At 19.4% G+C, this 18,253-nt stretch overlaps 6 protein-coding genes across 6 annotated transcripts in view; 3 read left to right on the top strand and 3 right to left on the bottom strand.

Annotated features, from left to right (window-relative positions):
- Nucleotides 1-252: 252 nt before the first annotated feature.
- On the top strand, nucleotides 253-1,602 carry PRSY57_1472400 (DnaJ protein, putative; the record flags this gene model as incomplete). The annotated part of the gene is made up of 1 exon (XM_012910320.2): nucleotides 253-1,602. The coding sequence occupies one exon, from the start codon at nucleotides 253-255 to the stop codon at nucleotides 1,600-1,602; it is 1,350 nt and encodes a 449-aa protein (XP_012765774.2).
- Nucleotides 1,603-2,872: 1,270 nt separating this feature from the next.
- Nucleotides 2,873-6,609, top strand: PRSY57_1472500 (hypothetical protein; the record flags this gene model as incomplete). Its single annotated transcript, XM_012910321.2, has 7 exons — nucleotides 2,873-3,859; nucleotides 4,034-4,355; nucleotides 4,633-4,747; nucleotides 4,851-4,912; nucleotides 5,074-5,991; nucleotides 6,165-6,319; nucleotides 6,463-6,609. The coding sequence occupies 7 exons, from the start codon at nucleotides 2,873-2,875 to the stop codon at nucleotides 6,607-6,609; spliced, it is 2,706 nt and encodes a 901-aa protein (XP_012765775.2).
- A 902-nt stretch (nucleotides 6,610-7,511) lies between these two features.
- Nucleotides 7,512-10,079, top strand: PRSY57_1472600 (hypothetical protein; the record flags this gene model as incomplete). Its single annotated transcript, XM_012910322.2, has 1 exon — nucleotides 7,512-10,079. The coding sequence occupies one exon, from the start codon at nucleotides 7,512-7,514 to the stop codon at nucleotides 10,077-10,079; it is 2,568 nt and encodes an 855-aa protein (XP_012765776.2).
- Nucleotides 10,080-11,210: 1,131 nt separating this feature from the next.
- On the bottom strand, nucleotides 11,211-13,313 carry PRSY57_1472700 (hypothetical protein; the record flags this gene model as incomplete). Its single annotated transcript, XM_012910323.2, has 1 exon — nucleotides 11,211-13,313. One exon carries the CDS (start codon nucleotides 13,311-13,313, stop codon nucleotides 11,211-11,213), a length of 2,103 nt encoding a protein of 700 aa, XP_012765777.2.
- Nucleotides 13,314-15,551: 2,238 nt separating this feature from the next.
- Nucleotides 15,552-15,896, bottom strand: PRSY57_1472800 (hypothetical protein; the record flags this gene model as incomplete). Its single annotated transcript, XM_012910324.2, has 1 exon — nucleotides 15,552-15,896. One exon carries the CDS (start codon nucleotides 15,894-15,896, stop codon nucleotides 15,552-15,554), a length of 345 nt encoding a protein of 114 aa, XP_012765778.2.
- A 1,097-nt stretch (nucleotides 15,897-16,993) lies between these two features.
- PRSY57_1472900 (nucleoporin NUP116/NSP116, putative) overlaps nucleotides 16,994-18,253 on the bottom strand; it is a gene marked incomplete at both ends in the record, with an annotated part of 3,063 nt that continues 1,803 nt past the window's right edge. The window contains one exon of the mRNA XM_012910325.2: nucleotides 16,994-18,253. This exon is cut by the window's right edge and continues 1,803 nt beyond it. Coding sequence (XP_012765779.2) covers nucleotides 16,994-18,253 — 1,260 coding nt within the window.

Genomic DNA, 18,253 nt, shown 5'->3' on the forward strand with positions numbered 1-18,253 from the left:
TTAATATTTTATTTTTTTTTTATTTTTTTTTTTTTTTTTTTTTTTTATAAAAATAAATATATTTTTTTTTTTATATATATTTTTTATATATTTTTAATATTTTTTTTTTTTTTTTTTTTTTTTTTTTCACATATATATAATTATTATATATATTTAATATATATATATATTATTATATCTTTTATTTTCCCCTTTTCTTCTGAATTATTGCCACCAAAGAAAGAAAGAATTGTTGCTTCTATTTTCCTCAAAATGAGCAGCAAACAGGATGTAGATCTTTATGAAATCCTAGGAGTTAACAGACGAGCTGGCATCAAGGAGATCACCAAAGCTTATCGAATTTTGGCGCTGAAGTACCATCCAGATAAGTTTTTAACAAACTTCAAGAAATCTGGTGATGCTAAGGATTCAAAGGATGCTACGAATCAAGAGCAGAATGGTGTGGCTGTGTCATCTGAAGTTGTGATAGGTAGTGGAAACACAGCTAAAACGGAGAATCAGAATAACGGAAATGGTGTAAATTCCGGAAATTCTGAAAATGCTGAGAAGGCTGAACAGTCTGAAAAGATTGAAAAGGTTGAAAAGGCTGAAAAGGTTGAAAAGGCTGAACAGTCTGAAAATTCTGGAAATTCAGAAAATTCTGGAAACTTAGAAAATGCTGGAAACTCAGAAAATTTTGGAAACTCAGAAATTTCTGAAAATTCAGAAAGTGCTGAACGTTCTAGAATTCCTGAAGATTGTCCGACTCCTGAAAATACACCTAACTCTGAAAATTCTGTAAATGTTGCAAATTCAGAATTTGCTGAGAATCACGTAGTTGTTGTTGAAGAGTTGAAGGATCAAGAAAGGAATCAAGAAGAAGGTAGCACAAACTGTAGTAATGTCGCTGAAGAAGAGATGACATTAGAGAAATGTAAGGAAATGTTCTTACAAATACAGAAGGCATACGAAATATTGAAGAATCCTGTATTAAGAGAGAATTATGATTTTTATGGTTTAGATAAGGACTTGGATGAATTCCAAACTTATTATGAACCAAGATTATTTCATTCTCGTATTAATGTCAAGGACATTCAGAAATATGAGAGTTTTTACAAAGGTAGTGCTGAAGAGAAAGAAGACTTGATGTATTTCTATGAAAGGTTTCATGGTGATTTGAACAATATATTGGAATTTATACCTTTTAGCGAATCTACAGATTTAAATCGTTTTATTGGTATATTTGAGAAATCTTTTGCTGATGGAGAAATCGTTAAGACAGAACAATATGAGAAATCATTAGAAAATGTCGAAAAAATCATAGGCAAATACGAAAGTCTCCTAAAGAAAGAACAATCTGAAATATCCAAAAATGACGATAAGAAAAAATCCAAAAGAAAAAAACAAGATTCACTTGAAGAATTAATTGTTGCCATCAGAAATAACGAAGAAAGAAGAAATCTCAAAATTACCAATCTCTTAACTAATATTGAAATGAAAAACAAAAATAAAAATAAGAGAAGAAAAAAAGAAGATTTCCCAACAGAAGAAGAATTGAATAAAATCAAAAAAAAATTAGAGGAAAATAAAAAGAGAAATGAACAAGCTAGAGGAAAAAAATAAACGCATTTTTAACGTATTATTTTTTTATAATACGAAAAAATTATATATAATATATATATGTATATATATTATATATATATATATATATATATATATTTATATATTTATATATTTATATATTTCGTAGTTCTTATTATGTAGAGATCTATATATATTTTATGGGGGAATCATATATTTTCCCAAAACATATATTTTTTTTTATTCATAAAAAATAAATATATATGTTTTATTATATTTTTCTATGTGGCATTATGTATTTTTCTATGTAGTATGTAGTAGTAGTTTTTTAATTTTTTTATTGTAAATATGTTTACAATCATATTTCATTATATTCACAAAATTTAGACATTTGTGTTTATATATATATATATATATATATATATGAATACATATATATATTTGTGGCATTTATACGTATATCTTCTATAATATATTATTTGCATAATATATATAATACATATATATATTATCGATATATTACAAATGATTTTATTTATTTTTACGAAATTTAGACATACTTTTAATATATTAAAATATTATATATAAATATATATATATATATATATATATATATATATATATATATATATATATATATTTATCTTTTTATCATTTTATCTTTTTTCGTTTGTACGTAACCATATTACTATATATATAATATATATATATATATATTTATATATGTAAAAGTATATGTGTGTGAAATATAAAAATAACTGATAATAACAAATTAAATACTTTTATAATATGGTAATATAAATATTATGGAAATATCTCTATAATCAAACATATATATTTTATATATGTAATATAGTTAAATGTTTTGGTAATAGAAAATTTTCAGAATTTTTAATAAAAAAATATATATTATTTAATAAAGCACATATATATATATATATATATATATATATGATATTCTAATTTTTTATAAGGGTTTGTCTTTTTTTTAATTTTTCTCCAATTCGTTCTTTTTTCTTTGTAATCCTAAATATAAAATATGCCTAAATGTATGTAACTAGGTATAGGTTAATAAAAAAAAAAAAAACAAAGATATGTCATTATAATTACATATATATATATATATATATATATATATATATATATATATATATATATTTATATATATTTATATATATTTATGTATATATTTTAACAAGGTAGTATTTCAAATTGTATTCAAAATTTTTCTCCTTTAAAAAAGAAAGGTCATATAAGTGTTCATATAAATGATAAGAACACTTATAATGAAGGAGAGTTTTTAAATAGAAAGATGGTTGATGGATTAAAGCAAAATGACTTTTTCCCTTTAAGGAAAAGTATAAATAAGGACATTCCTTTTTTCATTAATTATGATATATTATTAAAGAACTGTAAGCATGACAAAAATTATCTTGACCTTAACTTGGAAATTAATTATAACTTGGAAGAAATTATGGAAAATAAGGAAAACCTTATGAGATGTTTACATAGGAAGAATCTTATGGAGGATGAGAAAAGATATCAGATGGAAATACCTCATGATAATATGAAAAACAAAAAATACTATTACGATAATAATATATATCAGAATAAAAATGATGAATATGATAATTATAATAATAATAATAATAATAATAATATATATGAACAAAGGGATGATATATATGATCGTAATAATTATTGTAATAATTTTAAAAAAGGTTTTATAAATATATTAGAACATAAGAAAAATAAGGGAAAAAATAGTTATGCTGATATATCATATTCTGACCATGAATCATCAAACTCAGATAATAATTATTACTCAGGTAGTTCGGTATATTCCTATCCAAAGGATGATAACAAATCTTTTAACTTTTCTCAGAGAATTACATATGATACTAATTTATTGGATAAAATTAATATATATGATAATATAACAAATTATATATATAATAATAATAATGAGAATAATAATGAGAATAATGAGAATAATTGTTATTATGAAAATATGGATAAACAAAATAAAGATTGTCATAATCATAAAAATGATATTCCATATATAAATCATAGGAATTATGTTCATAACCAAAATAAATATATACATGATAAATATAAAAGAACATATATCAAACAATTCATTAATCATACGGATGAAGATAATATAACTAACAAAAAATCTCATACTTCCCTTATTCAAAATCTGAAACATAATAATCATGAAAAGGAAAAAAGAGAACATGCCAACTTTTCTGAATATAATCAGCATAACGTGGAAAAGGATTATAGACGTAATTTGGTTAAGAATAATTAGTAAATGATATATACACAAAAATAAAAAATAAGAAAATATAATATATAATATATAATATATATATATATATATATATATATATATATATATATATATATATATTAATGAAAAATATAAGATATATTATGTTATATACCTTTTCCCCCTCAATTTTTGTAGACTGATAGGTCTATTATTTTAAATAAGCATATGGAGAAAAACGACTCCCCTTCAATAAATCTTGAATACTTAAAAAGCAGTAATCCATCAAATTGTAAAAATATGGAAAAAGATATTTTAAACAAATATGAAAAGATAATGAAAATTATGAAATATTTAAGGAAGGTAAAAAGTAAATATCCTGAAATAGAATCTACTGTCTCTATTTTATCAAACCATATAAAAAATGTTACTTTTAATTGTGAAAAAATGTTTGAGTCAAGATATATGTTGAATGAGTTTTTGAAAAAGCTTTATATCTATCAAATATATATTTTAAAAAGTATAAAAGAATAAATAAATAAAAATATATATATATATATATATATATATATATTAACATATATTAATTGTTGAGACGTATATACATGAATACTCATTAGTAATATGCTTATACCTACGTCGTATTATTTATTCTACATGAAACGATATCAACAAAGATAACCATTTTATATGGAAAATATTAAATATTTTGTTTTATATCATTATTTGTTATATCTTTATGTGATATGTTTCTTTATATATATATAACCATATATACATGCCAACTTTATTTATAGAAATCGTTTTTAACAAATCTGATATTCTAAAAAATGACGATACTTTAGAGCATTATAATAAGCATTTTCATACAAATAAAATGAGATTTATTTCAAATGATAGGATAAACAATAGGTTATATTATAGATGAATAATATAATGAGTATTTGCACTATATATAAATATAAATATAAATATATTTATATATATATATATATATATATTATATACATTACAGTAATGATGCAACAATTTTTGAAAATATAAAAGAAAATTCCTCCTATTCTATGAGAAAATTAAGTAAGATATAAAAAATTGATATAATATAACATGAAGTAAATTGTTATATATGATAAAACGTTAATTAAAAATAGATATGAAAGCACTCATAAAAATAATTATATATATATATATATATATATATTTTGATTAATTTAAAAAAAAAACTTTTAATGTTTCAGATGAGCAAAAGGAAAATATGTTTAGTCATAAGAGATACAATCAAAGACATAAATCCAAAGAATATACAAAAGATAACAAATACAATGACGTGGGTGTAAATAAGGAGAATTACCAATATACCAGTGAATATATAGGAATGCGGAATAAAAATGATATAAAAAATAAATATATTAATCATCATAATAATAATGTCATTCCTTATGATAACAAATGTATGCATATTTGGAATGATGATATCGATAAGGAGTCTGGATATTCGAATCAATTGAAGAATAAATATAAAGAGAATTATATAAACAATATATCGAATTTTGAGGACATAAATAAACATGAAAATAAAAATAATTTAGAGGACATTCATCATATAAATAAAAACACTTCTAAGGAGAAGAAAGAAATTTTTATAGATACAATTGAGGAAAATCTATCATATAAGAAGTTATTAATATCTGAAAATATAGAAACAAATAATAATAATTGTCATCATCATAAAAGAGATAAATCATTTTCTAAAAACAATTTGAATGATAATTATACTTTTAAAGATAAATCATTTCTGAATAAGGTTGATAATGTAGAAAATAAAAAGGCTTTTAAAAATGAACCACTCAAAAATGACAAAATCTTTTATGATCATATAAAAAAGAAGGATTACTTGAATGTTATAGATGAGAAAAAAAAAGAAGAAAAAAATCCTCTTTTAGAACATGAATTAAATTTAAAGGCCCTCAATTTAGAAAGTAAAGATGTAGCATTAAAAACAAATATAATCAAAGAAGAGATGCATAAAACTTCATATGTTAATAAGAATGGGAATAAAAAAACACATGTGTTATACAATGACTTAAATAAAGAATTGAGTGCTATTTCTAATAGAGACTCTGTTATACATGCATTGAAATATACACTATTAAATAGTAAGAGAACAAATAATAAAACATAAAAATAAAAAAATAAAAAAATAAAAAAAGACACAACATACATGTACATATAATAATAATAATTACTATTACTATTATTGTCATCATGTTCAATAAATTATAACATAAGTATGTTTTTCTAATTTTTTATTTCAATAATTTATTAACAGAACCTCAAAATTTTACTACCCTACAAAATTTTCTATTTAAAATTGATGTAGAATTTGTTGAGTACAAGAATTTTGTTCTTTTAATAACGAAGAGTGTGAGGAAGTTACATTTAGAAGCATTGTATGGATTAAATGATTTTTCCATATTTGAAAAGGTAATTATGCATGATTAATACAAATGTAACAAAAAAGTGATTGTTGGTAAATAAGTAAATATAAATAAAAATATGAGTACACAAATATATATATATATATATATATATATATATATATATATTTCTACACATTTATATTTAAGGTTTATGGGAAAAAGGTTGCGCCTCGATTTTTGATATCAAAGAAAGTAAAAATGTTCTATAAGTATGATAAATTTTATCAAAAATTTAGAGAACTTGTAAATGTAAGGGAATTCAGTGGTATTACTGATGCGGTAGAACTGATTTAATCATAATTGTATTGGAACATATAACATACATAATATATTTTAAATAATACTATAAATGGAAATGTAAAAGAAGATATATATATATATATATATATATTTTTCTCTTAAGGAAAATATATATTCCCATTTTTTTTTTTTTTTTTTTTTCATATTATATGTATATAAAAATATATAGAATATATGTATATATAACATTTATATATTATGTATATATGATTTTTAAATGAAAAATATATATATATATATATATATATATATATATATATATATATATTAATATGTATAATTTATAAGATAAACTTTAACCTTAAGATTTATATCCAGTAGAAAACTGGAGAAAATTGATCAATATATTCATACAAAAGAATATTTTTTATGTTGGTTACTATGTAGCTTTGTATTATTTTCTTAACGAAATATTTAAATGAATATATACAAATATATATTAATATCAAATTGTCTATATTTTTTTCAAACAATCTTTTTACTTTTTTTTTTTTTTTCCATGTAAATTATATATATATATATATATATATATATATATAATATAATACAATATATAGTTAATTATTTTTTTATTTTTTATTTATTTTTTTTTTTATTTTATTTTATTTTATTTTATTTATTTATTTTTTTTTTTCTATTTTAAAAACTTTTAATAAACAAATTATATCTTATGTATTAATTAATCTTATATGATTTATACATTTTTGATCCCATTCTTTCATATATATATATATATATATATATATAATATACTTTTACGTTTTTATGTTAATAATTCTTTTTAGTACAAAAAATTAAAATAATATTATTACCAATTATATACTTTTTTTTTTTTTTTTATTATTCTTTCAAATGTGATTGGTAATATGCAATTTATTTAAAAAAAAAAAAGAAAAATGGCTAGTAGTAGACAAGAGATAAAATTAAAAAATGAAGTGGAAAATAAAAAAAAGTTAACTAATACTTGTGTGTGTTCTTTTGAAGAAAATAATAAAAATGTAAATATAAAATTATTAGGAAATTTCCACAACATAACACCTAGTAATGATAATAAAAAAGAGGAAAACACAATAGAAAGCATAAAAGAAAAAATAATAAGGAAATGTAAAATAGATGATATGAATAATATAAAAAATAGTAATAGTAGTGGCAATAAGAGAGAAGAGAAGAATATATTAAAATATTTGAATATAAATTGTTCAAAACAAAAATCTAACGAAATTAAAAAAGAAAAGAAAAAAAGATCCAAATTAATGAAGCAATATATAACTCCAGATGTAAGTATGTCATCTAATGAGAAGATCAATTATTATATAAATAAAGAGGTTAAGAAAAAGATGAATAAATTAAATGATATAGAAAATGTAAGTTGTTCGTCATACAAATGTTTTAATGAACAAATTAATGACATGAAAAAAGAAGATACAGAAAAATTAACGAATTGTTGTAATGAAACGAATGTATTAAATGGAAAAAATTTTAAAGATTGTAATAAATTATGTAAAGAAGTGAATGATGATAATCAATCTCTGAATAATACAAATCCATGTAATTATGATATAAAAAAAAAAAATGTAGAAAATAATAATATGTATGATAATTCATATGTTCATATTAAAGAAATGGGGAATGTAAAAAGTAATTATTCCCTTAAAAAAATTATAGAATATAATGACGAACAATTAAAAAATATATTTAATAAAAACAAAGAAGATGACACAGATTCAAAAGGTCAGCATAATTGTGATAATTCTTGTGATCAATATTTACAGACCTTTTATAATATGGAAAATCAGGATTTATGTAAAAATAGCAAAAGTAATAATCTAAAGAATCATAATATTAATATAGATATTAATATTCACATGAATTCAAGTATTAATGTTAATTGTAATTCTTATAAAAAAAATAGTATAAAAATAAATGAAGTTGATGATTCCATGCCTCCCAGTGAGCACAATACATTATGTTATGATGAAGAAATAAAAAAGAATCATTTTAAGGAGAATGATTCAGAAAATAATAATATTATGAAAAAGAAATCCTTTGATGAAAAGGAGTGGGTTCAAATTAATGAATCTTATAATTTTTGGGATTCGTTAAAAAATAATTTGAGAAATGTATTTTTAATAAAAATGGAAGATGACAGTCATATAAAGAAGGACGACGAAGTGAAGATGAATGATGATGAGACTAAAAAGGATAAAAGCAGAGAAAATGTATTATGTGGATTAGAAGAGGATAATAAAATGGGAAGTCAAACTAAAAGTGTTTCTAATAATAATAAAAGTGTTGATAATAATAATAATAAAAGTGTTGATAATAATAATAATAAAAGTGTTGATAATAATAATAATAAAAGTGTTGATAATAATAAAAATGTTTATAATAATAGACCCTCTTGTGATGAGCGATCATTTCCTTTTCCCGTAGATGTATATGTAAAATGCCTAAATTTCCTCAAGTTAGAAACAATATTAAAATGCGAACTATTAAATAAGATGAGTTGTGATATTATAAATAATAGATTGGGTGTATTTACATATATAAGAAAATTAAATTTAGATGAGAAATGGTCTAGCATTCCAATATATAAAAGACAATTTTATTTACATCAGATGAGAAATATAAGACATTTAAATACATCGGAAAAGATATATGTAGAGAATGGTATGTATATTCATGAAGTAGCAGCAATTATTTATCAAAATTTTTCAAGTTTGAAAACAATTGAATTATTATCACCTGAATATTTTATGAATGATAATACACCTAGACATGAGCCTTTTTCCTTATATCCATCAGTATTTGAAAAGTTAGAAAAATTAACAATAATAGGATGTCAGACGTTAGAATGGTTACACATATTTAGAAATTGTTCTTTTCCTTTATTAAAAAAATTTGAAGTTTGTTATTATCCTTTACATCATGATCATTGGTATTGGAATTTTGTTTTTGATTTCACACAAATAGGATTACAAGGTTTATACAAAATATTATATACAATGGAAAATTTAGAAAAATTAATAATAGGATTTGATGTATGGTTTGATAATTTGGAAGGGCATATATATAATCCTTTAGAAAGTCATAGAAATGAATTACAAGAATATCGTATAATAAATAATAATCGAAATGGTAGATATAATAATATTTCTTCCTTATCTATTCCTCCAGCTAATGGATATCCTTCTAGAATTTTTAAAAGTTATCGTGGGAAATTATGTGAAGAAGATTATAGTGATATATTTACAATAGCTTATTATATGTCAGGAAAATGTGGAAAATTAACTCGTATAATGATAAAGTATAGGGATTCATATGAATATTATGACGATGAAATTGGAAAGGATGAAGTTGTAAATGAGTTAATATCAGAAGCATCTAATACAGCATCTACTTATTACAATTATGTTTTAAATTGGTTTAGATCAGCAGATGAAATTGTACCGCGCGCTTCCTAAAAGAATTTGTGTGTGTGTGTAGATGCATGGATAATTAATTAAAAGTGATTTATTGTTCTGTGGTTATTATATAAATATGAGTCCTACCAAAGGGACATAATATACCACATATTGTATATATATATATATATATATATTTTTTTTTTTTTTTTTTGAGGAATATCCTGAGATATCCGTCTTTTAACCCTTAGGTACTATTTTTTAAAAGTTTCCTACATCTATCATTTTTTTCAAAAATGGAAATAGTAAGCATATATATACTGCGAAATATTTTGTTCGTAATATAGTATTTAGAATATATAATAAGATAACAAAATGTGGACGACAGAATATATAAGTATATATGTGACTTAAAATTTTTACTTAAATATTTTTCCATTTTTTGAAAAAAGAGTAATTTGAAAAAATGATGTCTTTTATAGCTTTAAAAATAATTAATATATATATATATATATATATATATATATATATGTATATATATGTTTGATTTGATTTGATTTTATTATATATATAGTGTTTTTTTTGTTGATTTTTTGCTCATATATTTAAATGATATATTTATTCTTTTTTAAACTTTAAAAATTAATATACACATATATGTGTTTATAGATAAATGAATATATATATATATATATATATATATATATATATATATTATATTTTTCCAAGTTTTCATTTCTTTTTTTCCCCTTTAATTATTATGTTTTTATTTTGCAAAAGATATTCAACTTTTGCTTGAGTGAAAAAAAAAAAAAAAAAAAAAAAAAAAAAAAAAAAAAAAATATACGTAAATAAATAAATAAATGAATAAATAAATAAATGAATGAATAAATAAATGAATAAATAAATAAATAAATAAATAAATGAATAAATAAATAAATGAATAAATAAATGAATAAATGAATAAATAAATAATATATAAATAAATAAACATTTGTAATAATAATAACAATTAGTATTATTATAAATATAATTATAATACTTATAAAATAACTTTATCAAATAAAATAGAAATTTTTGAATTGATGACGAATTAAAGAATTAACATAAAATAAAACGAAAAAATAAAAATAATTCTGATTTATGATTATAAGATATATATATATATATATATAAATATGTATATATTTGTTATATGTTCGGGGGTATATTACCAGGCTGGAAATTTTCATTATTGGCTGCATATATATTTTGTTCATGGTTTGCTTGTCTAAATTTTATTTTTTCTATATGCAATAATGGATAATATATATCCAAATCCAGATCTTTTAGATTTATTTTTTTATTTTTGTCAATATTTTTGATAACTGTCATATCATTTGTTTGATTTAATGATATAATTTTATGATAAACATCATCAGAAACATCAAAGCGTTCTGCTTTTCTGCATTCTTCAATAGCATTTATATAGAACAAGCCATTATTAACTGGTCCGCTAGATGGGAAGTCATATATAGTAGATCTATTTATATTATAACTATTAATATTATGATTAGTAATTTGTTGTAAAAATTTTAAAAAGTTATCATTAAAGAATTTAACTTTTTGATCATTTATAATACTTTCTATATATTCTTTTTCAAATGACATTTCATCATCATTTGTATATTTTGTTTGACTAAACATATTGTCAACATTATCATTATTTGTTTGTACATTGTTATTTAAATTATTGTCATTCATATTATTATTTAGTAGGATTTCGTTGTTATTTAATGTGTTTCCTTGATTCATATTATTTATATTCATATTACTAGATATTTGATTTTCTTGTTTGAATAATTGATCGTTTGAATTTATATGATTATTATTAGAAAAATTGTTTGACATAACTAATGGATTCGTGTTATTCATATTATTATTAATGATGTTATTAATTCCATCATTTTGATTAATTAAGGATGAATTTCTTGAATGTAATAAAATATTATTATTATTATTATTATTATTATATTGAGAGCAGTTATCATAATTTGGTACAATATGGTTAGTTGCATTGAAGGATGATAATAAATTATTCCGGTTTTTTTCTTGTATGAGCTGATTATTATTTTCATATATTTGTGAGGAATAATTTTGTAAATTCCCTGATATAGTAGCATTAAATTGGTTACAAAAGATTTGATTATTATTATTATTATTATTATTATTATTATTATTATTATTATCTACATTATTAACATTATTTATATTTTTATTGTACATTTCAAGATCTTTTATATGATCAATTGAAGAATTATTAAATTGATTATACATAAAATTATTCCTTCCATTTATATCATAATTAATAGATTTGTTTATGTTCATATCTTGATTATTAGTTTGGTTATACATAAATGATGTTGAATTATTATTTGAGATTCCCCCTAAATTCATAAAATTCGAATTTCCGCTAGCTACTACATTTTCATTTTGATTATTTACATTCATCATCATATGATTTGGATTATATGATGAAATATTATTTTGTCTTTGTGGATTTGAAAAAAGAGATTTGCCCTCTTTGAGCCTATTACCAAAAATAGATTTATCTTTACTAACATAATCACTAAGTCTAAAATTGTTTATTTCTTTTTTTTTTTCTACTACGCTTTTATTACCAAACAGAGGAGTATTCTTTGATCTGCTTCCAAATATGGACACATTTTGTTTTTCAGGAGAAAATAAATTTGAAGTGCAATTAAAATTTGGAGTACAATTAAAATTTGGAGTACAATTAAGATTTGGAGTACAATTAAGATTTGGAGTACAATTAAAATTTGGTACGGTTGATAAATTAGGTTGGTTATTATAACCTTGTATGTTATTATTATTAAAACATTGTATGTTATTATTATTATTATTATTATTATAATCTTGTATGTTATTATTATTATAACCTTGTATGTTATAATTATTATTATAACTTTGTAAGTTATTATAACAACTTTCCACATTATTATTATTATTATTATTATATGTATGAAATGTGTCATTATTCATAATAGGATTAATATTTACATTAGAACCCCCTATATTCGAAAAGTCAATATTTTCATTATATCCATTTTGAAAAGTATTATTCTGAATTAAATTATTTGATGTCATATTAAATTGTTGTGAATTATTATTATCCATAGGAATGTCATTATTATTCATAAATTTATTCCCATTGTTTTGAATGGGCATATTTAAATTCTGTATATTATTCAAAGGGTTCATGTTGATATTATTATTATAATCATTATTATTCATTTTTTTTTATAATTTTAACTATATTATGGCAAGAAGGAAATAATATATTTCCTTTAAAAATAAAATAAAGAATATATATACAAAGAGATACAGTAAATAAATATAAATTAATATATATATATATATATATATTAAATCTACGAGTCATATAACCAAAAAATAAAAAATATAAAAACAAAAAAATTAAAACATATAATTACTCTACATTTACCTTTGGAAAAAATAAATATATAATATATAAACAAATAAATATATAATATATAAACAAATAAATATATAATATATAAACAAATATATATATAATATATAAACATATGAACAAATAAATATATAATATATAAACATATAAACATATAAACAAATAAATATATAATAATATTATTATATCACCAATTCAATTTTCTATACCATCAAATTATGTTAAAATATTATATATATATATATATATATATATATATGTAAATATATTTTTTTTATATTATATATATAAATATATATATTTTTTTTTTTTTTTTTTTTCTGTGGGACTTTTTGTCCCTTCAATTGCAAGGTAATAGATAAAAGGAAATATTATATGTAAGAAAAGGATATGTAAAATAAAAAAAAAATAAAAAGTATATGAAAGAAAAAATAAGAAAATATGGAGAAGAAAAATGGAAAAAATAAAAATAAATAAAATTATATAATATAATATAATATAATATAATATAATATAATATAATATAATATAATATAATATAATATAATAATAATAATAATGAATATGTTATATATATATATATATATAATATATATATAATTATATTACATATATAATCATGTATATTATATTATATTTTATAATATATATATATATTTATTTATTTATTTATATATATGTCATATTATGTGTAGAAAAGAATATATATTATATATAATAAATATATTGAATATAAAATAAAAGATTCATTTTTTGATTTATTTTTGAATAATATTTTTATATATTATAAAATTATTATTTCTTAATAGCATGTTGACTATTAATCTGATACTTAATAATTTTTATGGGGAAATATATATTTTCTATTTTTATAAATTGTATGTATTTTTATTACATTCTTATATTAATATATGTTCGTTTTATTACATTATTATTATACATTTTTTTCTTTTTTAAATTATATATCTGTTTATTTATTATTTTATATTATATATATTATTATATATACATATATATATATATATATATATATAACATTGAGTGATAATATGAAGCAACGTAGTCCTTTTTTTGTTATATACAATTATTATGTTGTGCATTAAATTTTTTTTTTTTTTTTCCTTTTTCATATTATATGAATACATTTAATATTTGCTTAATCATAAATGAATAAAGAATTTATGTTTATGATAAAATGATGACATGTATTTTTTAAAATACTATATATATATAAATATATATATGTTAATATATATGTGTGTTATATATTTTTATGGTATGTTGTATTTTAATATATATATATATATATATTTAATTGTTGGATATGGTATTATTACTTTTGGGCTTTTTAAATCAAGGAAGATGAAAAATAAAAGTTAAAAAAAGAGCAAATAATAAAAATAATAGTTTTTTTTTTTTTTTTTTTTTTTTTTTTTGTTAAAACATAAAAACATTTAAACTTAAATAATTTTTAATTTTAACACATATAAGTGTAATGCGTATAATATATATTATACATATATTATATATATATATATATATATATATATATATGTTTATATTTAAATTTGTGGAACTAATGCTATTTGCACATTATTTGTTGATCTATATATATACCATATGTGTGAACATTATGATAATTAAAATAGGAATATAAATAAGTATTCACAAATTTATTCTGAATTTATATATATGTGTATTAATACATGTGTGTGTTCAAATTTATATATAGATGATTTTAAGTTCATAAATTCCAAATAATATATTTTAAATTTGAAAAATAAAATTAATATTTTATTTATAAGATATAATATTTATAAATTGATAAAAACTAGGATATTTTTAATCCTATAGTTTAATTTTTTTTTTAAATTGAATTTATGAAAATATAAGAAGATATATATAATAAATACCAAATATATATATATATATATATATATGTATATATTTATATGTATGTTAAGTATCGATTAATAAGGAAATATAAAAAACTTGCCATTGTTTCTTTTCTTTTTTGAATATGTTTTGTAATTGTCATTTCATATAAAAGATATTTTTATTTGTTCATATTCTTCTCTTCTTTTCATTAAATAATATCCAGCAGATTCCTCATCATCTATATTATAAAATAAGAGACTTAAGTTAATATTCTTTTCAATTTCTTCTACTAATTTTTGTGCTGCTTCTTTAATATTATCCAGCTGAGATGAAGTTGTAGCTAAAAGTCCTGCCTTCCCATTTGATGCTGCTTTACTTAGTAATAATGAGGACCCTTTAAGAGCAGCAAGGGATCCTCCTGTTTTGGCAAATGAAAGTTGGGCAATTCCTGTTTTCCATATAAAAGGAAAAGTTGTTGATAATAAAAGTGGTATTTCAATGGTCATTTTGTAAAAGGTATATATATATATATATATATATATATATATATATATATATATAATATATGTATTTTTTTTTTATTTTATTTTATATTTTTTTTTTTATTATCTATTATAAATATATATGATAATATATGTATATAACACTATTTGAATATAAACCCTGTAATATAAAAAAGTTTATAGATTAGAACAAATTATAATATGGTTGGTGTTTTTATAATATTTATTATTTTTTTATTTTGTTTTTTAAATGTTTTTTAGATGACTGTTTTTAAACAATATTATTTTATATAATAAAATAATAAAATAAAATTATATAAAAATAATATATTTAAAAAAAAAAAAAAAAAAAAAAAAAAAAAAAAAAAAAAAAAAAAGTAAAATGGAAAAAAAGCTAGCTGACAATATGTTTTATGAACTATAACAAAAGCAACAAATTCTATTATATATATTAAGATGTAAAATGAAAATATTACGAACACAAGTACGTTTCATATACATATATATATATATATATATATATATATAATATTATTTAAAAACTACAGAAGTAATCAGTGTGTATGTAAAATATTATAATACAATTTTCTTATTAATTGTTTTTTTCATATGAAATATCATATAAGAAAAAAAAAAAAAGAAAAAAGAAAATATAGATCGTACAAAAATATATAAAAAAATTGGTATATGAATGCTAAATTATATAAATATAAATATATGTATCTAAAAAATATGATTAGAACTTATATCAACTGCACAAAAATATATACATATATATATACATATATATATATATATATATATATATATATATATATATGTGCCTGTGTCTATATATAAGTAAAAAAAGGATAGTAAATAAAATATAATTATATATATATATATATATGCATATACCGTAATGTTCAGGAAAAATGTTTCAAAAATTCTTCTCTAAGAAATAATATTTAAATTGTCTATAAATAAAATATAAGAAAAGCTATTCTAAAAAATAAAAAATTATGTGTGTATAAAAAGAAAAAAAAAAAAAAAAAGGTATTAAAATAAGAAAAGAATAAGGTGATTAATTAATGTATATATTTTATATTTGTACATTCTTTTTAATTTTTTTGATTTTCTTGTAAGTTTCTTATTTTTCTTCTAAGTTCTAAAGCTATAATTGCTATATATATAGATTTGTGGAACATCAATCTTTTGCATATTTTAATAATTCTTGTGTTCTTGAAATCATTTGCATAATACATGAAATTTCTTGTAATTTCTTTTATATTTATAATAATTTTATGTATTCCCTCTTCACCTTCTTTTTCTGCATTTTCAATTTCATTTAAGATTCCATAAAATGGTCTCTTTAAATATTGTGTTTCAGTATTTTCTTGATTTTCATTTGTATTTAATTTATGTTCATATCCAACTGATGCATCAATGAATTTTTCATTATTTGTAATTTCTTCTCCCATATCTATTTCTATATCTTTTTCTCTTGCATAATCTAATAGTACATTTTTTATGTTATCTTCTGTTTTATTTTCTTTTCCATATATATTTTTTCCACATACATTAGAATTTTCAGTGCTATTATTTTTTCTTCTATATATATTCCAACAATCTATACAAATAATATTTTTATGTTCACAATTATTTATATCATTATATACATCATAATTAGTACTTTTTTTATCTATTTCTTTTTTGTTCTCATCCCAAATATTTTTAACCTTGCTCTCTTTATTTTTTAGAAGAAGGTGTCTTTTTTTTTTTGTTTTATTTGCATTAATAAATATATTCATTTTTCCATATTTTTCTTCTATTTTTAGATATGTACCGTACGCCCTTTTTCTATTTTTGTGGGAGTTCATTTTTGAAGATTTTTTTGTTTTAATAAGTGAATCAAATAAATATTTATTATCATCTTCTTCTCTGCCTCTTTTTCTTTTCATCTCATCAAAATTTCTACTTCGTTTTTGAAATAGTTTATTGAATTTTTCTAAAAGTTGTAACATTTCCTTTTGTTCATATGGTGATTTTTCTGATTCATTTTGTCCATATGATGTATTTTCTACTTCGTTTTTTTCACATCCTTTTTTTTCTACTTCGTTTTTTTCACATCCTTTTTTTTCTACTTCGTTTTTTTCACATTCTTTTTTTTCTACTACATTTTTTTCACATCCTTTTTTTTCTACTTCGTTTTTTTCACATCCTTTTTTTTCTACTTCGTTTTTTTCACATCCTTTTTTTTCTACTTCTTTTTTTTCACATCCTTTTTTTTCTACTTCTTTTTTTTCACATCCTTTTTTTTCTACTTCATTTTTTTCACATCCTTTTTTTTCTACTTCGTTTTTTTCACATCCTTTTTTTTC

This window comes from Plasmodium reichenowi, chromosome 14, assembly GCF_001601855.1.
Source record: "Plasmodium reichenowi strain SY57 chromosome 14, whole genome shotgun sequence".
NCBI lineage: Eukaryota > Apicomplexa > Aconoidasida > Haemosporida > Plasmodiidae > Plasmodium > Plasmodium reichenowi.